At 41.7% G+C, this 18,477-nt stretch overlaps 1 protein-coding gene across 1 annotated transcript; it reads right to left on the reverse strand.

Moving 5' to 3' along the window:
- Positions 1 to 557: 557 nt before the first annotated feature.
- Positions 558 to 1,505, reverse strand: LOC127219769 (olfactory receptor 2T29). The gene has a single exon (XM_051181537.1). The coding sequence runs from the start codon at positions 1,503 to 1,505 to the stop codon at positions 558 to 560; it is 948 nt and encodes a 315-aa protein (XP_051037494.1).
- Between the last annotated feature and the right edge of the window lie 16,972 nt (positions 1,506 to 18,477).

Raw genomic sequence — 18,477 nt, forward strand, 5'->3', positions numbered from 1 at the left:
GTTGAGAGAAGGATGTGATGATCCTTTTAACCTCATTATCTCTGTTAGGGCCAGATTTCCATATCTTCTGGAATACTTCCAAAACCCTCACAAGAGGCTGACATGGTTCTGATACACAAAACAAGGATACACATAGTAAAAATAAACATGGGACAACACATACAATAAACATTTATGACAACTTCCCAACAGAATACTGGTGAACTAAATTTATATCCCACTAAAAATATTGCCCACTATGACAAGTGGGACACAAACCAGGAATGGCAGGTGGTTCAATACACATACAAAAGAAAGGAAGAAAACTCATACAACTGTGCCACTATACATAGCAAACCCATTTCGCTGACTCCCTATCAAATCTTGATAAAATATCTCCACTAAGCAGATGCAAAAAGTTAATATTCCTGAATAACCAAAGTCCATGAAGAGAGGATGTGTCATGATCTTAGGCATGTGAGCAACATTCAAATGACATAAGCATGAATCTGGGATAACAGATGTGTAGAGGAAAAGAAAGGAAACTATTCATTCCAAATAACTTATTTTATTGTTCCTCAAAAGAGGGGTCCCATACCCAATAATTTCTTCAGAGCCTCTGTGACATTCTTATTCCTGAAACTGTAGATTAATGGGTTCAACAGAGGAGTGAGTATCGTGTAAAACACAGACACCACCATGTCCTTCTCAGGGGTGTGGAAGGAGGTAGGGAGCATGTAGGTGTAGATAGCAGCACCATAGAAGAGGGTGACCACGGTCATGTGGGAGGAGCAGGTGGCAAGGGCCTTCTTCCTGCCCTCTGCAGAGTTCATCCTGTGAACTGTGAGGAGGATGGATGAATAGGAGCTTGAGATGACAGTCACAGGGATGAGAAGCATGAGCACACAGCACAGGTACATGAGAGTCTCATAGAACCAGGTGTCTGAGCAGGAAAGCTTTGTCACAGCAGGGACTTCACAGAAGAAGTGGTGGATCTCCCGGGATTCACAGAATGGAAAGGTCATGGTGACAGGAATAAATACGAAGCCATCCAAGGATCCCAGGAACCAACAGACAGACATCAGGAGGAGACACACCCTTCGGTTCATGAGGACAGGATACCGGAGTGGATGGCAGATGGCCACATAGCGGTCATAAGACATGGCAGCCAAAAGGAAAAATTCTGAACCTCCTATTGTCACATAGAGGAACATCTGCATCCCGCAGGCAACAGCTGAGATCTTGTGGCTCCCCAGGACCTGGTCCATGAGCATCTTGGGCACAGTGACAGAAATGTACATCATGTCCATGAGGGACAGCTGGCTGATGAAAAAGTACATGGGTGTGTGGAGGCGGGTGTCAGAGAGAATCAGAAGGATCAGGAGGATATTGCCAGACAAGGCCATCAGGAAAACCACAAATATGACCACAGCAAGCAGAGCAGGGTGTTTGGACTGACTGAAGAATCCAACCAGGATGAAATCTGATGGTCCAGTGTAGTTTCTCATCCAGGTGGGAATGTCCATAGGTGTCTCCTAGGCAACCAAGAAAGCTCTGGGGTTAGTGCCATGTGTCCCAAGAATGAATGCTCAGTGATGGTTCCCTAACCTGACTAGGTTCCCTAGGTGCAGAGATATGAGCATTAAAAGTTCAATTAACTTTTTGAAAATGGAGAATTCACATCTTGGTCAAAAGTACTGGTGATTCAGGACAAATTTTCCATAGTTAAAGGTCATGAACTGAACTTTCCTACAGATACACTGTGTCTTCTGTCAAACACTGCATACATAAGGAGTGCTATCCCAGGCTAACACAAATAGTGATTCAGTGACAAAAAAAAAAGAAAGAAACTTAAAATCAAAAATATTTTGAAAGTGTTGGTTTTAAAATGAACCTTGACCTCTAATAATTAAGGATATATTTATATTGATGTAAATTTCATATAAAACAATTTTTAAAATTATAATTAAAAGGGGGAAATTTAAACCAGGACAATCTCCTAAATCCCGAGGGTAGGCCTCGCAGAACTTCTTGAAGGTGCTCCTTGAAGGAGCTTCACCCTCACACAAGCAGGACCAATGCTCAGAACCCTAAGAGGCTTGGGGCAAGGAGCCCACTCGGTGGCCGAATACTGCCATCAGCCCAGTCCCACTAGCCCTGCTAGTCTTCCACCTGCTACCTAAAACAATGGTGATGGTGGTGGTGGTGATGGCTTTTCTGCTGCTGATGGTAGTGATGATTTATGGTAATAGTGATGATGATGATGGTGATGATGTTGATAAATTTGATTTCTGATTTGGCCAAGGATAAATAAAGCAAAACACTAAAAGTTCTTTCATATCACAAAGTAAAAATAGCTCAGCATATACATATTACTATAACGCTAAATTATCACTATTGTGGGGAGCCATCTAAAAGATGGGTAATATTATTGTACTATGTGGTACATCTTAGAGATAGGCAATATTATTATACTATATGATACATTATTTTATTCTCCACTTTGGAGTATTGTGTACTCGTTTAAGAATTTAGATTTCAAAATAATAAAAAGTTCAAATAAATAATGTTTATTGCTGATTAAAAAAAGACTTTGGACTTGAAATTTTCTGTATGTTTAAAAGTGTGCTTTTTGCAGTCTACAGATTCAATGCAATCCCCATTAAAATCCCACCACAATTCTTCACTGACCTTGAAAGGATAATAATCAACTTTATATGCCAAAACAAAGACCCAGGATAGCCAAAACAACCCTATAAATAAAAGAACTTCAGGAGGCATCACCATTCCTGACTTTAAGCTCTACTATAGAGCTATAGTTCTGAAAACAGCCTGGTATTGGCATAAAAATAGACAGGTAGACCAGTGGAATCAAATTGAAAATCCTGACATTAACCCACACACCTATGAACACCTAATTTTCGACAAAACAGCTAAAATTATACAATGGGGCGAGGACAGCATCTTCAACAAATGGTGCTGGCACAATTGGATGATGGTGTGTAAAAGACTGCAGATAGATCTATGTCTATTGCTATGCACAAAATGAATGTCCAAATGGATCAAAGACCTCAACATCAATCCAGCCACATTGAACCTCTTAGAAGAGAAAGTAGGAGGTAGCCTTGAACACAGTGGTATAGGAGACCGCTTTTTGAACATAACTCCAGGGGCACAGACACTGAGATCAACAATTAATAAATGGGACCTCTTCAAACTTAGAAGCTTCTGTAAGGCAAAGGATACAGTTGACAAGCCCACAGACTGGGAAAAGATTTTCACCAATCCTATATCCAACAAAGGGCTGATCTTCAAAATATACAAAGAACTCAAAAAACTAGCCAACAAAACACCAAACAACCCTATTAAAAAATGGGGTACAGAACTGAAGAAAGAATTCTCAATAGAGGAAATCAAAAAGGCTGAAAGACACTTAAGAAAGTGCTCCACATCCTTAGCTATCAGGGAAATGCAAATCAAAACAACTTTGAGATACCATGTTACTCCTGCCAGAATGGCTAGAATTAGAAACACCAATGATGAGTCATGTTGGAGAGGGTGTGGAGAAAGGGGAACACTCCTCCACTGCTGGTGGGAGTGCAAACTCCTACAGCCATTTTGGAGATCATTATGGTGGTTCCTCAGGAAAATGGGAATCAGTTTACCACAGGACCCAACAATCCCCCTCTTAGGCATATACCCAAATGATCCACATCTATGCAACAAAGACATCTGTTCAACTATGTTCATAGCAGCACTATTTCTAATAGCAAGAGCCTGGAAGCAACCTAGATGCCCCTCAATTGAAGAATGGTTAATGAAGATGTGGCACACCTACACAATGGAATACTACTCTGCAGAAAAAATTAATGGTATCTTGAAATTCACAGGCAAGTGGATGGCACTTGAAGAAGCCATCCTGAATGAGGTAACCCAGTCACAAAGAGAGGAACATAGTATGTACTCACTCATATATGGATTTTAGACCTAGAGCAAAGGATCACCAGCCTATATTTCACACCACCAGAGCAACTAGGATACAAGATGTGTTCTAAGAGATTCATATAAAGTCCCTCACAGAAGGGGGAAGGGACAAGTCCCCCAGAACACAGAGGAAGTGGGGGGGCAGCGAGTGGACAGAGAAGTAGGAGAAAACGAGGAGGAGGAAAGGAAAACATGTGGGACCAGGAAGATTGAGCCCGGTTAGGAATAGAAGAGAGGAAAGACAGAGACAGAGAGAGAGAAAGAGAGAGAGAGAGAGAGAGAGAGAGAGAGAGAGAGAGAGAGAGCATAAAAGAGGGAGCCAATATTGGTTTGAAGATAAAACTGAACACAAAGATATGTCTAGAGGACTACAAGACTGCTGCCAACTAACAATTTGAGCTTCCGTGGAAAGGCTATCATAAATGCCCTTCCTAGAGAGTGAGATCATCAACTAACTTATCCATGGAGCCCTCATCTAATGTCTGTTAGAAACAGGAGCAAACACCCATACATAAACACTGAGTCGAAGTAGAACCCAGATGCAGATGGAGAGGACAAGACCAGGCAGCAGAAACACATAGAGACAGCTTACCTGAACAAGGAGGAGCTAGCGGGCCACCAGACTGATAGCTGGGAAGCCAGCATGGGACTGACTCAGGCCCCCCTGAATATGGGTCTCAGCCAGAAGGACTGAGCACTCTAAGGGACCTCAGAAAATGGAGCCAGGATGTATCCCTGGTGCACAAAAGGACCTTGAGAACACATCCCCCATGGAGGGATAACTGCCTTAATCTAGAGACAGGAGAGAACCCCTAGTGCCTACTTCACATGACCTGTCAGATCTACATGACCCCAACTGGATAACATTCCCCTACATATGGAATTGGGGTGGGAGGATGGGAGGGGAGAGTGGTTAGGGTGCATGTTGGAGGGTAGAGAGGGTAAAAGGGAGGGAGGGAGAGTAAAGGGAGGGAGAGGGAACTGGGGTCGACATGTAAAATAATAAATTAAATAAAAAAATGCTTTGACTCCAAAATTTAAGTTCAAGGACAAGTTACTAGGGAAAAGGATTTCTAGTTTTGTTTCCACAGAAAATGAAAAGCTATGGATTCCTTCCAGACTAATATGGTTTGATCAAGCCAGACCACCTGAAACAGAGTATCAGGTGATCCTACATTCAAAACAGCTGGACAAAGCAGCCTTATGGACTACAGCCAGGATTTCTGCATCTTCTTAGAATCCCCCATGACAGCGCCCCTTACCAGCAGGAAGTAGTTTGGAAAGAACAATGCCCAAATTCCCAAATATTGTCTATAAATGTTTGTTTTCATTTAAATGGACTTGGTTATATAAAATATATACATATATATGTATATATTTTTTAAAAAATGTGCTTTTTCTACCTTGCAGGCACATCCCCCATGGAGGGATACAACCTTAACCTAGAGACAGGAGAGAAATCCTAGTCCCTACTTCAAATGACTTGACAGATTTAGATGAGCCCTCCTGGATGGCATCATCCTACGTGTGGAGTAGGGGGGGGGATGGGAGGGCAGTTGGTCAGGATACATGTGAAGGGGGAGAGAGAGAAAGAGGAAGGGAGGAGAGAGGAAGGGAGGGAGGAAGGAACGGAGGCAGGGTGAACTGGGATCGATATGTAAATAAATAAATAAATAAAATTTAAAAAAATAAAGAAATAAAAGTGTGCTTTCGTATAGATAAAAAACTTTACATGTATATTTAGATAAAAGTTCATATGAACTTAGGAAATTACAAATAAATATATTTGCACATTTAGCCCTGATGAGCAGTTAGCAGAAAAACTCACCTGTGTAAGAGGTCAGCGTCCCCACGTTCACCTCCTCACAGGTCCCACCACTCGCTCTAACTCTATAGGACTCAGAGGTGACTGTGCTCACAGGCCAGGCCAGGCTGTGCTGCAGCACCTTCTGCTTTGTGGCTGTCACAGTCCCCGTCTCATGGGGTCCAGGAAGCAGTGAGTTTCTGAGCAGCACTGAGGTGCCTCTGACCTGGGCTCCCTGCTCCCTGTGCTCCATGCTCACAGTCCGACTACACTGGACTCTGAACACAAGTCAAGGAGACTTTGAACTTGATGCTGCTTACATAGGCTCCTGCCAGTCTGTGCAGGACAAGATGTAAATATGATAAAGAGAAATGCTTAAATGGCTGCAAAATGAGTAAAAGCAACAGGCACAAAATATACCTAGGATTTCTGAAGCCAGCTAAAGCTTAAGCCATGTCTTCTACTAAAAAGATTCAATTTTCAACCTAAAATATTTATAATTACTTTACTGTATATGTGTGTTTTTCTGAATCTGTGAATGTGTGTGTGAGTGTGTGTGTGTGTGTATGTTGTCTGTGTGATTGTGTGTGTGTGTGTGTGTGTGTGTGTGTGCACGAGCATTTGGGCAAGCATACCACATGTGTCCCTATGCCACAAGTAGGTCAGAAGAGGATGTCTGATTCCCAGGAACTGGCTACAGATAGTTGTGAGCTGCCATGCAGGTGTTGGGAGCTGAACCTGGTTTTCTGCAAGAGCAACAGTGTTCTGACAGAGGAGCCTTCCTGCCTTCCCTGGAGACCCTTTTGAACCTTCTGACTCCTGGATCAGTAAATGTTGAGCCATGATAGCTCTCACCAACACGATGCAAATATCTCTTCTTGAGAAGAGTTTAGCTGTGGTTACAGGGCAGGCAGAATTCAGAAGGAGCTGCAAGGTCCACAGGTGTTTACACCTTTGTGAGAGTTCCCTAAGGTGCTCCTGCTGCTGGACTGGTAAAACCCTGTGCTGTCAGTGAAGGCTGGAAGCAGAGACAGTTGCAGGGTCCCAATGCCTTTTTTAAAAATGTTTCACAAATTGGAAACACTTCGCAGAAGGTGGATGGAAGGACACACAGGTAGATGATAAATAGAAAAGACAGACAAATTTCCTTTCTACCAAAGTTTGACAGATGGAGACTAACTTAAATATTCCAAAACAGTGCAGAGACACCACAGTGTTTGGTTTATATGTGGACAAGGTAGATCTCAGGTAAGGGTAGTGTACTCCACATATGGAAACTTAAACCTTAGGGAGGCTGGAGGTCATAAGAAACCTGAGTTCTGTGCTGGTCAAATAAGCAGTGCATTCTATCAAGTGGGAGTTTCTGACATCAAGACACCCAAGACAACCAGAGGTCTAGGATCACAGTGTCTGAAGTGCTCAGGGGGATTTGCATCCTGGTCAGTCCTGTTCCAACTTTCCAGTTTGCATCCCATGTGGACAGCCAGATGCAGCTTCACACTGGGGTCACTAAGAGCACCTGTGTAGTGACCCCAAGATACTGGAGCCAGCAGCATCAGCATCTACGGCACATCTATCTTCCCAGTAGACTGAGTTACTTACCTTATTTCCTTCATTTTCAGAGGTAAACTCAGATTTCAGAGTGTGTACCTAATATGAAACAACCAACTGACAAAAGATGTACATTTCACTATTTGGGGGACAGAGAGCATGCCCCTTCCTCAGTTCTCTTGGAAACCCCATTTCCCTCTGTAGTCTGCAGTTCAGTGTAGACAATGCCCTGCCCATTTCATCACTGCAAACATGGGGTGAGCATGTAATTCTTGGTGTTATCGTGACACTCTGTAAGCTTGCATTTCCATGTCTGGTAGCAAACACCATAAGATTAGTTGAGAAGGCAGCATACATGTTCTTCTAAGTAGCTGGGAATAAAACATGCTAAGTTTGCTGCATTAAATGAATAGAATTTGAGGTTTTTGAAAAAGCATACATGTTCTTTTCTGCAGAAAATAAAAAAGATAGTGGAAAATCAAAGGAATGTTGTCAAGAACTACTGGAAGATTAAAAACCAGATGTTAAGTCGGTTACAGTGAATGCTGTGCAGTCTCCCTTCAGGTATAACTTACCCCTGATGCTGCTGGCAGCCTTGGACACATGGGACATGGGGCAGTGGCTGGTTAAGAGCCCAAGAATGGCAGGGAAGTGACATCATCCCTGGCTGGACTCTTCTCATTAATGGCTGGTGTGGCAGGTTTTTGTCAATAATGATCCTTGGAGACTTTGAAGATGTAATTAATGGAGCTAAAAAAAAAATAAAACCAAACAAATAAAACAACAACAACAAAAAAACAAACACAGTTGTGGTTTTCTCTTTGTGCTTTTTTAAATCTCCCATATCATCAAAAGTGTAATTGTAACCAGAATTAACAATAATCTGAAATTTGAACACTGTAGATAAGTATCAAGCATGAGATAGATAAGTCAACTAATGCTTGGCCATAGTCTTGGGTACTTGTCAGAGTTGGTTTGTTGTCTGTCTGTCTATCTATCTATCTATCCATCCATCCATCCATCCATCCATCCATCCATCTATCTTCTCCTTCCCCATCTGGTGTGTGTGTGTGTGTGTGTGTGTGTGTGTGTGTGTTCATACGAACTTCCTAGTTTTCACAGTTGTCGATTCTCAATTTGGAGTTCAGTTACTTAGGCACAGGTTCTGCTGCTTACTGGTTCCCAACACACTGACCCAGAGGTCCCATTCTTCATCTGCCATCTTGTCCTCCCCCTATCACAGGGTCCATGTGCTGTGGGGTCAGTCACAATCCATGTTCTTCAGAGCTGCATGAAACTTAAATGTTTGTTTCATTGTAAAAAGTGGCATGCAAATTACCCAACAATCTACAAGTACAAATGACTTCAGTGAAAATGTAAATATTTATATTACAGTTCTCTGGACAAAATCCACAGTCTGCATGTTCTGGTAATAGGGTATGAGATACAAAGCCGTATTCACCTTAATTCTGCTAACTGCCATGTAGGCTTTGGGGGCAGATAAGTAAGCAGTTGTCTACAAGACACCTCCTGGTCCTGTGAAAGCTAACCAACAGGGAAAATTCTTCCTGGTCATCACTAACTGGATTTTTCCATACTTGTGAACACTGTATGTGGTGTCTTCTTCAGTAAGGTCTTACCATTAAGTTCTAGGAGGTGATCCAGAGCAATGGCAACAGCCTGTTTAATTTTGAGGGTCTCCAGGACACATGTGAGAAAGAAGTCAATAACATATATCTCACTGTTGGCACTGGGCTGTTTGACAGTCCATGGCTACTGGGGGCAATATCTCTTGTATAGAGAATGTACATCCATATAAAAACATAAAGAAGAATAGCAAGCCTTTTCACATTGCTTTTTCAAACATCCTTAGAGTTAGATGATCCCTTTTCTGTCCTCACTTTCATCCCTTTCCCTACTTCAAATTCCTTCCCCATCATTCTTCTGTCCTTTGTGCCACTGTATTCTACTCTTCTCTATCCCCTAAGATATTTCTCTTCCCACCAATCAGCACTTCCCAGTTTCCTGTATTCTGCAGATTTGCAAATTAAACACACAAATCAAAAGATTTAACACTATGATCCACAGATGAGAGAGACCATGTGACATTTGTTGAAAACAAAATTCTTGAATGTGTGAACAAATGATTACACTAAGAACCAGTTACACATTTCATAATCCAGGGGCAAAAATGTTCATCCCATATGACAGTTCTTGAGAAAATCTCTTGTTCATGAACTCTCTAATTTGTGTGCAGTGGTCTGTTTAAATCTGTCAGTATTCTAAAACTACCCATTATTTCACTAAATTTTGGCCAAATACAAACTGAGATTCTTCTCCTGTCAGTAGAATGCACAGAGGAGTGGATGCCTGAGGGCCAGCTGGACCCATGGCTGGATCTGGCCAGTGAGTGGGGTCCTCTTTCATGGTCTTCCTGGTCACTGGGACTGACTTGTGAGATGACGCTGCTCCACAAATACAGAACCTGTCAGTGTCACATAATCCTCAGGACAAAGGGTCTTCATGTATCTCAGATTAGTTTTGTCACATTATATTCAATTCTCATTCTAGGCTATCTTCATCAAAATTGCTGAGATTTTAAAAGTCCAAGTTGTATCTTTAGCCTCTAGAGGTTCAGACTTGGTTTATAGCTCAGGTTGGAATAAGTCCTCAAAATGAGTTTGATTTCCCTTTGGGAGCATTGGTTTGAGATAGTCTAAGACAGTGATCTTACCAACTGTGGTCCTTCAGGATAAAGGACAGGGTCAAATGACACTAACCCCAAAGTTGTTGACTGCCTCGGAGACACCCATGGACATCACCACCAGGATGAACAACTACACTGGACAGTCATATTTCACCCTGGTGGGATTGTGATTCTTCAGTCAATCCAAACACCCTGCTCTGATTCCTATGGTAAAGTTTGTAGTTTTCCTGATGGCATTTTCTGGTAATGTTCTTCTGATCCTTCTTTACACTCTAACACCCACCTCCACACACCAGGTACATTTTCACCAGCTGTTTGTCCTTTTATGTGACACTAGCAGTTCAGAACTTTCCCTTCTGGCTGCCCTGTCTTATGACCAATGCATGGTTACACTTCCTGTTAAGTGTTTTAAGAGCATACTGATAGACAATACAAACCTTTTTCTGTCAGGGCTTCAGGATCTGTTTTTCCTAGATCATTTAGTCTAGGAAGGAGCCCCTGTGTCCTTTACCCTCTTTTTAACCAATTGTGTGAAGATTTGAGGATGGGTGAGTGCCTTTCTGACCATGGCCTCCTTCAGAAGCATTGGGAGCTTGTCCCTCGGTCTTGACTCTCTTCATTGTAGAATGTACACTGATTAGTATTCACTTAGTGGAGCTTCCATGGCCTCTTGATCAAGAGGACAGGTGACTCACTAGAACTTTGAGACCCTTTGATAGATGTGCTACAGCCACATAGGACCTAGTGACCTTGACAGACCAGTGTAAAAAGTACTGTGCTTTTGATCCCTCTGTCCACATAGGAGTAGGCTCCAAGTAGGTTCATCAACACCCAGAAATCAGTTGCTCCAGTCTGGTCTGGTATTTTAAAATTTTGTATGATATTTAGGGAGAGGGAACACTGTTTTTGTCCACTAAGTCAGCCCTTGTAGATGTTTCCAAGAGCAGACCAATAACTTTGAGGATTCTAATGATTTAAATAAATGTTTGATCGCACTTTGACCTTGAAATGTTGATTAAGGCTGCTCCTGTCTCCGGTCTCCTTTGAGAGCACCCTTGGAGCTCTGATACACCCCCACCCATCCCAACCTCCAAACTACCCCCCCCTACCCTGTGCCCTACCCCACCCACGGTCCTGCCGCTCTGGTTGAGCACTGGGACAGAGGGTGGAGCCAACAGTCCACCCTACTCGGAGACCTCTCGGAGCAACTCCGAACAAAGGAGACCTGACTATCCACGTGGGACCACCTGTAATTTCCACCGGCTTGGTCCCTGACCCCGCCTCCAGTCCTCTGCTGGAGTCCCAGGCCCCTCCCAGAGATCCGCCTATCTCTGCGGGTCCACTTGGAGTTCCTGCAGGCAAGATCCTTGACCCACAAATCCGGGCCCCTGCCAAAGAACAAGGTCTCAGCTGGAGAGCGCCAGTTTCCAGTGAGATCCCACTACCCTGCAAAACCTTCTCAAGTTCCAGTCCAGCCCTCGTCCTCTTCTGCCGGCTATTGGCCAGAGAGAAGCCTCCTAGAGAGCTTGGACCACACAGAGATACAGACATTGAATCTTTGATCCACATAAGCCCATCTGGGAAGGACCATAGAGAGAGGGAAGAGACACCACCAACACCTACAGGAACACCTATGGGAAGAAGGCAATACAAGAGAACACCTAACAACAGAAAGACAAACATGACACCACCAGAATCTAGGGAATCTACACCAACTAGAATGGAACACAACAACAAATCAGAGGAAGCAGAAGGGTACGACTTAAAAATCACCATCATAAAAATGATAGAGGCCCTCAAAGAAGATATGAGAAAATCCCTTAAAGAAATAGAGGAAAAAACAAACAAAAAAGTGGAAGAAATGAACAAATTCCTTAAGGAAAGTACAGAAAGCCAAGAAAAAACAATTAACCAGGTGAAGGAAACGGTTCAAGATTTGAAAACCGAAATTGAGAAAATAAAGGCAACACAAATGGAAGGAAAGCTGGAAATTGAAAAGCTGGGCAAAAAATCGGAAACCACGGACACAAGCATAACCAATAGAATTCAAGAGATGGAAGAGAGAATCTCAGGCGCAGAAGATAAACTAGAAGAAATAGATTCATCGACCAAAGAAAACCATAAATCCAACAAATCCTTAACACACAATATCCAGGAAATGTGGGACACCATGAAAAGGCCAAACCTAAGAATAATAGGCATAGAGGAAGGTGAGGAAGCCCAGCTCAAAGGTGCTGAAAACATATTCAACAAAATCATCGAGGAAAACTTTCCAAATCTGAAGAAGGACATGCCCATGAAAGTACAAGAAGCATACCGAACCCCAAATAGGCTGGACCAAAGAAAAAAGACCCCTCGACATATAATAATCAAAACACCTAGCATACAGAATAAAGAAAAAATATTAAGAGCAGCGAAGGAAAAAGGACAGGTAATATATAAAGGCAGACCTATCAAAATTACACCTGACTTCTCCATGGAAACCCTCAAGGCCAGAAGGTCCTGGATAGATGTTCTAAAAGTATTAAGAGAACACGGATGCCAGCCTAGGCTACTATATCCAGCAAAACTCTCAGTCAATATAGATGGAGAGAATAAGATATTCAATGACAAAACCAGATTTTCCCAATATGTATCTACAAATCCAGCCCTACAGAAAGTATTGGAAGGAAAATTCCAACCCAAGGAAGGTAACTACGCCCACAAAAATGTAGGCAACAGATAATCCAACTACACCAGAAACCTAGGGTGAAACAGAACAAATATATTCACAATACCACTGCCAACAACAAACCTAAATCAAACAACCATCAACAATCAATGGTCCTTACTCACCCTCAACATTAATGGTCTTAACTCACCTATAAAAAGACACAGATTAACAGAATGGATACGAAGACAGAATCCATCCTTCTGCTGCATACAAGAAACACATCTTAGCTCCAAAGATAGACATTACCTCAGGGTAAAGGGTTGGGAAAAGATTTTCCAATCAAACGGAAATAAGAAGCAAGCAGGCGTAGCTATCCTAATATCTAACAAGCTAGACTTCAAACCAAAACTAGTCAAAAGAGATGAAGACGGTCATTTCATATTCATATCAGGAGAAATCCATCAACACAAAGTCTCAATTCTGAACATCTATGCCCCTAATACAAAGCCACCCACATTCGTAAAAGAAACACTACTAAAACTCAAAGCTCATATAAAACCTCACACACTTATAGTGGGAGACTTCAATACACCACTCTCAACACTAGACAGGACCACAAATCAGAAACTCAACAAAGAAACAAAAGAATTAACAGAAGTTATGTCTCAACTGGGGCTAACAGACATCTATAGAACATTCCATCCAAAGACAAAAGAATATACCTTCTTCTCTGCTCCACATGGAACCTTCTCTAAAATCGACCACATACTAGGAGACATAACAAACCTCAACAGATACAAGAGAATAGAAATAGTCCCCTGTATCTTATCGGACCACCATGCTTTAAAATTGGAATTCAACAACAATACAAATAGCAGAAAACCTGCAAACTCATGGAAACTTAACAATGTGCAATTGCACCACTCCTGGGTCAAAGAAGAAATAAAGAAAGAAATTAAAGACTTTCTAATATTCAACGAGAATGAGGATACAACATACCCGAACTTATGGGACACCTTGAAAGCAGTGCTACGAGGGAAGTTCATTGCACTAAGTGCCCATATGAAGAAAACAGAGGATAGTCACATAAATGAATTAACAGCGCAACTGCAAACCTTAGAACAGAGAGAAGCGAATTCACCCCGCAGGAGCAGACGCCAGGAAATAATCAACTTGAGGGCTGAAATCAACAAAATAGAAACCAGGAAAACAATACAAAAAATCAATGCAACAAAGAGTTGGTTTTTTGAGAAAATCAACAAGATTGATAAACCTTTATCCAAATTAACGAAAAAGCAGAGACAGAACATGCAAATTAACAAAATCAGAAACGAAATGGGGAACATAACAACAGACACAGAGGAAATCCAGACAATTTTCAGGTCATACTTCGAAAATCTGTATTCCACAAAAATTGAAAATTCAAAGGAAATGGACAAGTTTCTGGATAACTATCACTTACCAAAATTAAATCAAGAACAGACAAACAACTTAAATAGACCTATAACCCGAAATGAAATAGAAGCAGTCATTGAAAGCCTTCCAACGAAAAAAAGTCCAGGGCCAGATGGATTCAGTGCAGAATTCTACCAGACATTCAAGGAAGAACTAATACCACTACTCCTCAAACTGTTCCACAAGATAGAAACAGAAGGTTTATTGCCAATCTCTTTTTATGAGGCCACAATAACTTTGGTACCCAAACCTCACAAAGACACAACTAAGAAAGAGAACTACAGACCAATATCCCTGATGAACATCGATGCAAAAATACTCAATAAAATAATGGCAAACCGAATTCAAAAATACATCAGAGAAATCATCCACCATGATCAAGTAGGCTTCATACCTGGATTGCAGGGATGGTTTAACATACGAAAATCTATCAACGTGATCCACCATATAAACAAACTGAAAAAGAAAAACCATATGATTATCTCCCTAGATGCAGAAAAAGCCTTCGATAAAATTCAACACCCTTTCATGATAAAGGTATTAGAGAGGTCAGGGATAACAGGAACATACCTAAACATAATAAGAGCAATATACAGCAAACCAACTGCCAACATCAAACTGAATGGAGAGAAACTTAAGCCAATTCCTCTAAAATCAGGAACAAGACAAGGCTGTCCTCTCTCTCCATATCTCTTCAATATCGTACTAGAAGTTCTAGCTAATGCTATAAGACAACAAAAGGAGATCAAGGGCATCCAAATTGGAAAGGAAGAAGTCAAACTGTCTCTATTTGCAGATGATATGATAGTTTACATAAGCGACCCAATAAACTCTACCAGGGAACTCCTACAGCTGATAAACACCTTCAGCAAACTAGCAGGATACAAGATAAACTCAAAAAAATCAGTAGCCCTATTTTTTTCAGACGACAAAGAGGCAGAGAAAGAAATCAGAGAAACATCACCCTTTACAATAGCCACAAGCAACATAAAGTATCTTGGTGTAACGCTTACCAAACAAGTAAAAGATCTATATAATAAGAACTTTGTGACTCTAAAGAAAGAAATTAAAGAAGATACCAGAAAATGGAAAGACCTCCCATGCTCTTGGATAGGTAGGATAAACATAGTAAAAATGGCAATCTTACCAAAAGCAATCTACAGATTCAATGCAATCCTCATTAAAATCCCACCACAATTCTTCACCGACCTTGAAAGGATAATAATCAACTTTATATGGAAAAACAAAAGACCCAGGATAGCCAAAACAACCCTATACAATAAAAGAACATCAGGAGGCATCACCATTCCTGACTTTAAGCTCTACTACAGAGCTATAGTTCTGAAAACAGCCTGGTATTGGCATAAAAATAGACAGGTAGACCAATGGAATCGAATTGAAAATCCTGATATTAATCCACGCACCTATGAACACCTGATTTTCGACAAAACAGCTAAAATTATACAATGGGGCAAAGACGGCATCTTCAACAAATGGTGCTGGCACAATTGGATGAGGGTGTGTAGAAGACTGCAGATAGACCCATGTCTGTCGCCATGCACAAAACTCAAGTCCAAATGGATCAAAGACCTCAACATCAATCCAGCCACATTGAACCTCTTAGAAGAGAAAGTAGGAGGTACCCTTGAACAAATTGGTATAGGAGACCGCTTCTTGAACATAACTCCAGGGGCACAGACACTGAAAGAAACAATTAATAAATGGGACCTCTTCAAACTTAGAAGCTTCTGTAAGGCAAAGGACACAGTTGACAAGACCAAACGGCAGCCCACTGACTGGGAAAAGATTTTCACTAATCCTATATCTGACAAAGGGCTGATCTCCAAAATATACAAAGAACTCAAGAAACTAGTCAACAAAACACCAAATAACCCTATTAAAAAATGGGGTACAGAACTGAAGAAAGAATTCTCAATGGAGGAAATCAAAAAGGCTGAAAGACACTTAAGAAAATGCTCCACATCCTTAGCTATCAGGGAAATGCAAATCAAAACAACTTTGAGATACCATCTTACCCCTGCCAGAATGGCTAAAATTAGAAACACCAGTGATGACTTATGTTGGAGAGGATGTGGTGAAAGTGGAACACTCCTCCACTGCTGGTGGGAGTGCAAACTCATACAGCCACTTTGGAGATCAGTATGGCGGTTCCTCAGGAAAATGGGAATTAGTTTACCACAGGACCCGGCAATCCCCCTCTTAGGCATATACCCAAAGGATTCACATCAATGCAACAAAGACATCTGTTCAACTATGTTCATAGCAGCACTATTTGTAATAGCAAGAACCTGGAAGCAACCTAGATGCCCTTCAATTGAAGAATGGTTAATGAAGATGTGGCACATCTACACAATGGAATACTACTCTGCAGAAAAAAATAATGGTATCTTGAAATTCGCAGGCAAGTGGATGGCACTTGAAGAAACCATCCTGAATGAGGTAACCCAGTCACAAAAAGAGGAACACAGTATGTACTCACTCATATATGGATTTTAGACCTAGATCAAATGATCACCAGCCTATAATTCACATCACCAGAGGAACTAGGATACAAGTTGTATTCTAAGAGATTCATATAAAGTCCCTCACAGAACTGGGAAGGGACAAGTCCCCCAGACCTCAGGTATAGTGGGGGAGGACAGCTAATGGAGAGAGAAGTAGGAGAAAATGAGAGGGAGGAGAGGAAGGCATGTGCGACCAGGAGGATTGAGCCTGGTTAGGAATGGAAAATAGGAAAGAGAGAGAGAGACACAGAGAGAGAGAACATAAAAGAGGGAGCCAATATTGGTTTGAAGATAAAGTTGAACACAAAGAAAGGTCGAGGGAACTACAAGACTGCTCCCAACTAACAATCTCAGCTTCCGTGGAAAGGCTATCATAAATGCCCTTCCCGGAGAGTGAGATCAACAACTAACTTCTCCATGGGGTCCTCAACTAATGCCTGTTGAAAACAGGAGCAAACACCCATACATAAACACTGAGTCAAACTAGAACCCAGAAGCAGATGGAGAGGACAAGACCATGCGGTAGAAGTACATAGAGACAGCTTACCTGAACAAGGAGGAGCTAAGGGCCACTAGACTGATAGCTGGGAAGCCAACAGGGGTCTGACTCGGACCCCCCTGAATATGGGTCTCAGCCAGAAGGTCTGAGCAGTCTAAGAGACCTCAGACAGTGGAGCCAGGATGTATCCCTGGTGCACAAAAGGACTTTGCAAACATATCCCCCATGGAGGGATAACTGCCTTATTCTAGAGATAGGAGAGAAGCCCTAGTCCCTACTTCACAGGACCTGTCAGATCTACATGACCCCAACTGGATGGCATTCCCCTACATATTGTATTGTGGTGGGGGGTTGGGAGGGGAGGGTGTTTAGAGTGCATGGGAGAGGGTAGAGAGGGCAAAAGGGAGGGAAGGAGGGAGGGAGGGCTTGGGGGGAGGGGAGGGAGGGAGGGAGAGGGAACTGGGATCGACATGTAAAATAATAATAATAATAAAAAAAAAAAACGCTTTGACTCCAAAATTTAAGTTGAAGAACAAGTTACTGGGGAAAAGTATTTCTATTTTTGTTTCCACAGAAAATGAAAAGATGTGGATTCCTTCCAGACTAATGTGGTTTGATCACACCAGACCGCCTGAAACAGAGTACAAGCTGATCCTACATTCCAAACAGCTGGACAAAACAGCCCTACAGACTACAGCTAGGATATCTGAATCTTCTTCGAATCCCCCAAGACAGCGCCCCTTACCAGCAGGAAGTAGTTTGGAAAGAACAACGCCCAAATTCCCAAATATTGTGTATAAATGTTTGTTTTCATTTAATTGGACTTTGTTATATAAAATTATATATAAAAAAAAAAGAAATGTTGATTAATATCACTTAGTTATCTTAAGGCTCATCTTTACACACTTTAATAAGGTATTTGGTCCTTCTGTGACCTTTTGAGGATTTTCAGCTTTGTATTTATCATGATTCCGGAAATAGTTCGTCATCTTAATTTAGAGAATAGTCTTACCATTTAGAAATTCTCTTTTTACTAAAAGTATCTTTTTTTATTAATAAATTTTACTTAAATTAGAAACAATATTATTTTACATATCAATTCCTGTTCCCTCTCTCTCCCATTTTTCCATGCCCCACACCATCTCATCCCCCATCCACTCCCCAGGTAGGGTAATGCCTTCTATGAAGGATCATCAAAATCTATCATTTGTGGTAAGGCCTAGGACCCCCCACCCCGGGTCTATGGGCTAAGGGAGTATCACTCCATGGAAAATGGGTTCCCAAAGTCTGTTTGTACACTAAGGATACATCCTGGTTCCA

The sequence above is a fragment of the Phodopus roborovskii genome, unplaced genomic scaffold, assembly GCF_943737965.1.
Source record: "Phodopus roborovskii unplaced genomic scaffold, PHOROB, whole genome shotgun sequence".
NCBI lineage: Eukaryota > Metazoa > Chordata > Mammalia > Rodentia > Cricetidae > Phodopus > Phodopus roborovskii.

Excerpts from the sequence above, each read along its gene's own strand:
- LOC127219769 (XM_051181537.1), bottom strand. The coding sequence starts at position 1,505 with ATGGACATTCCCACCTGGATGAGAAACTACACTGGACCATCAGATTTC.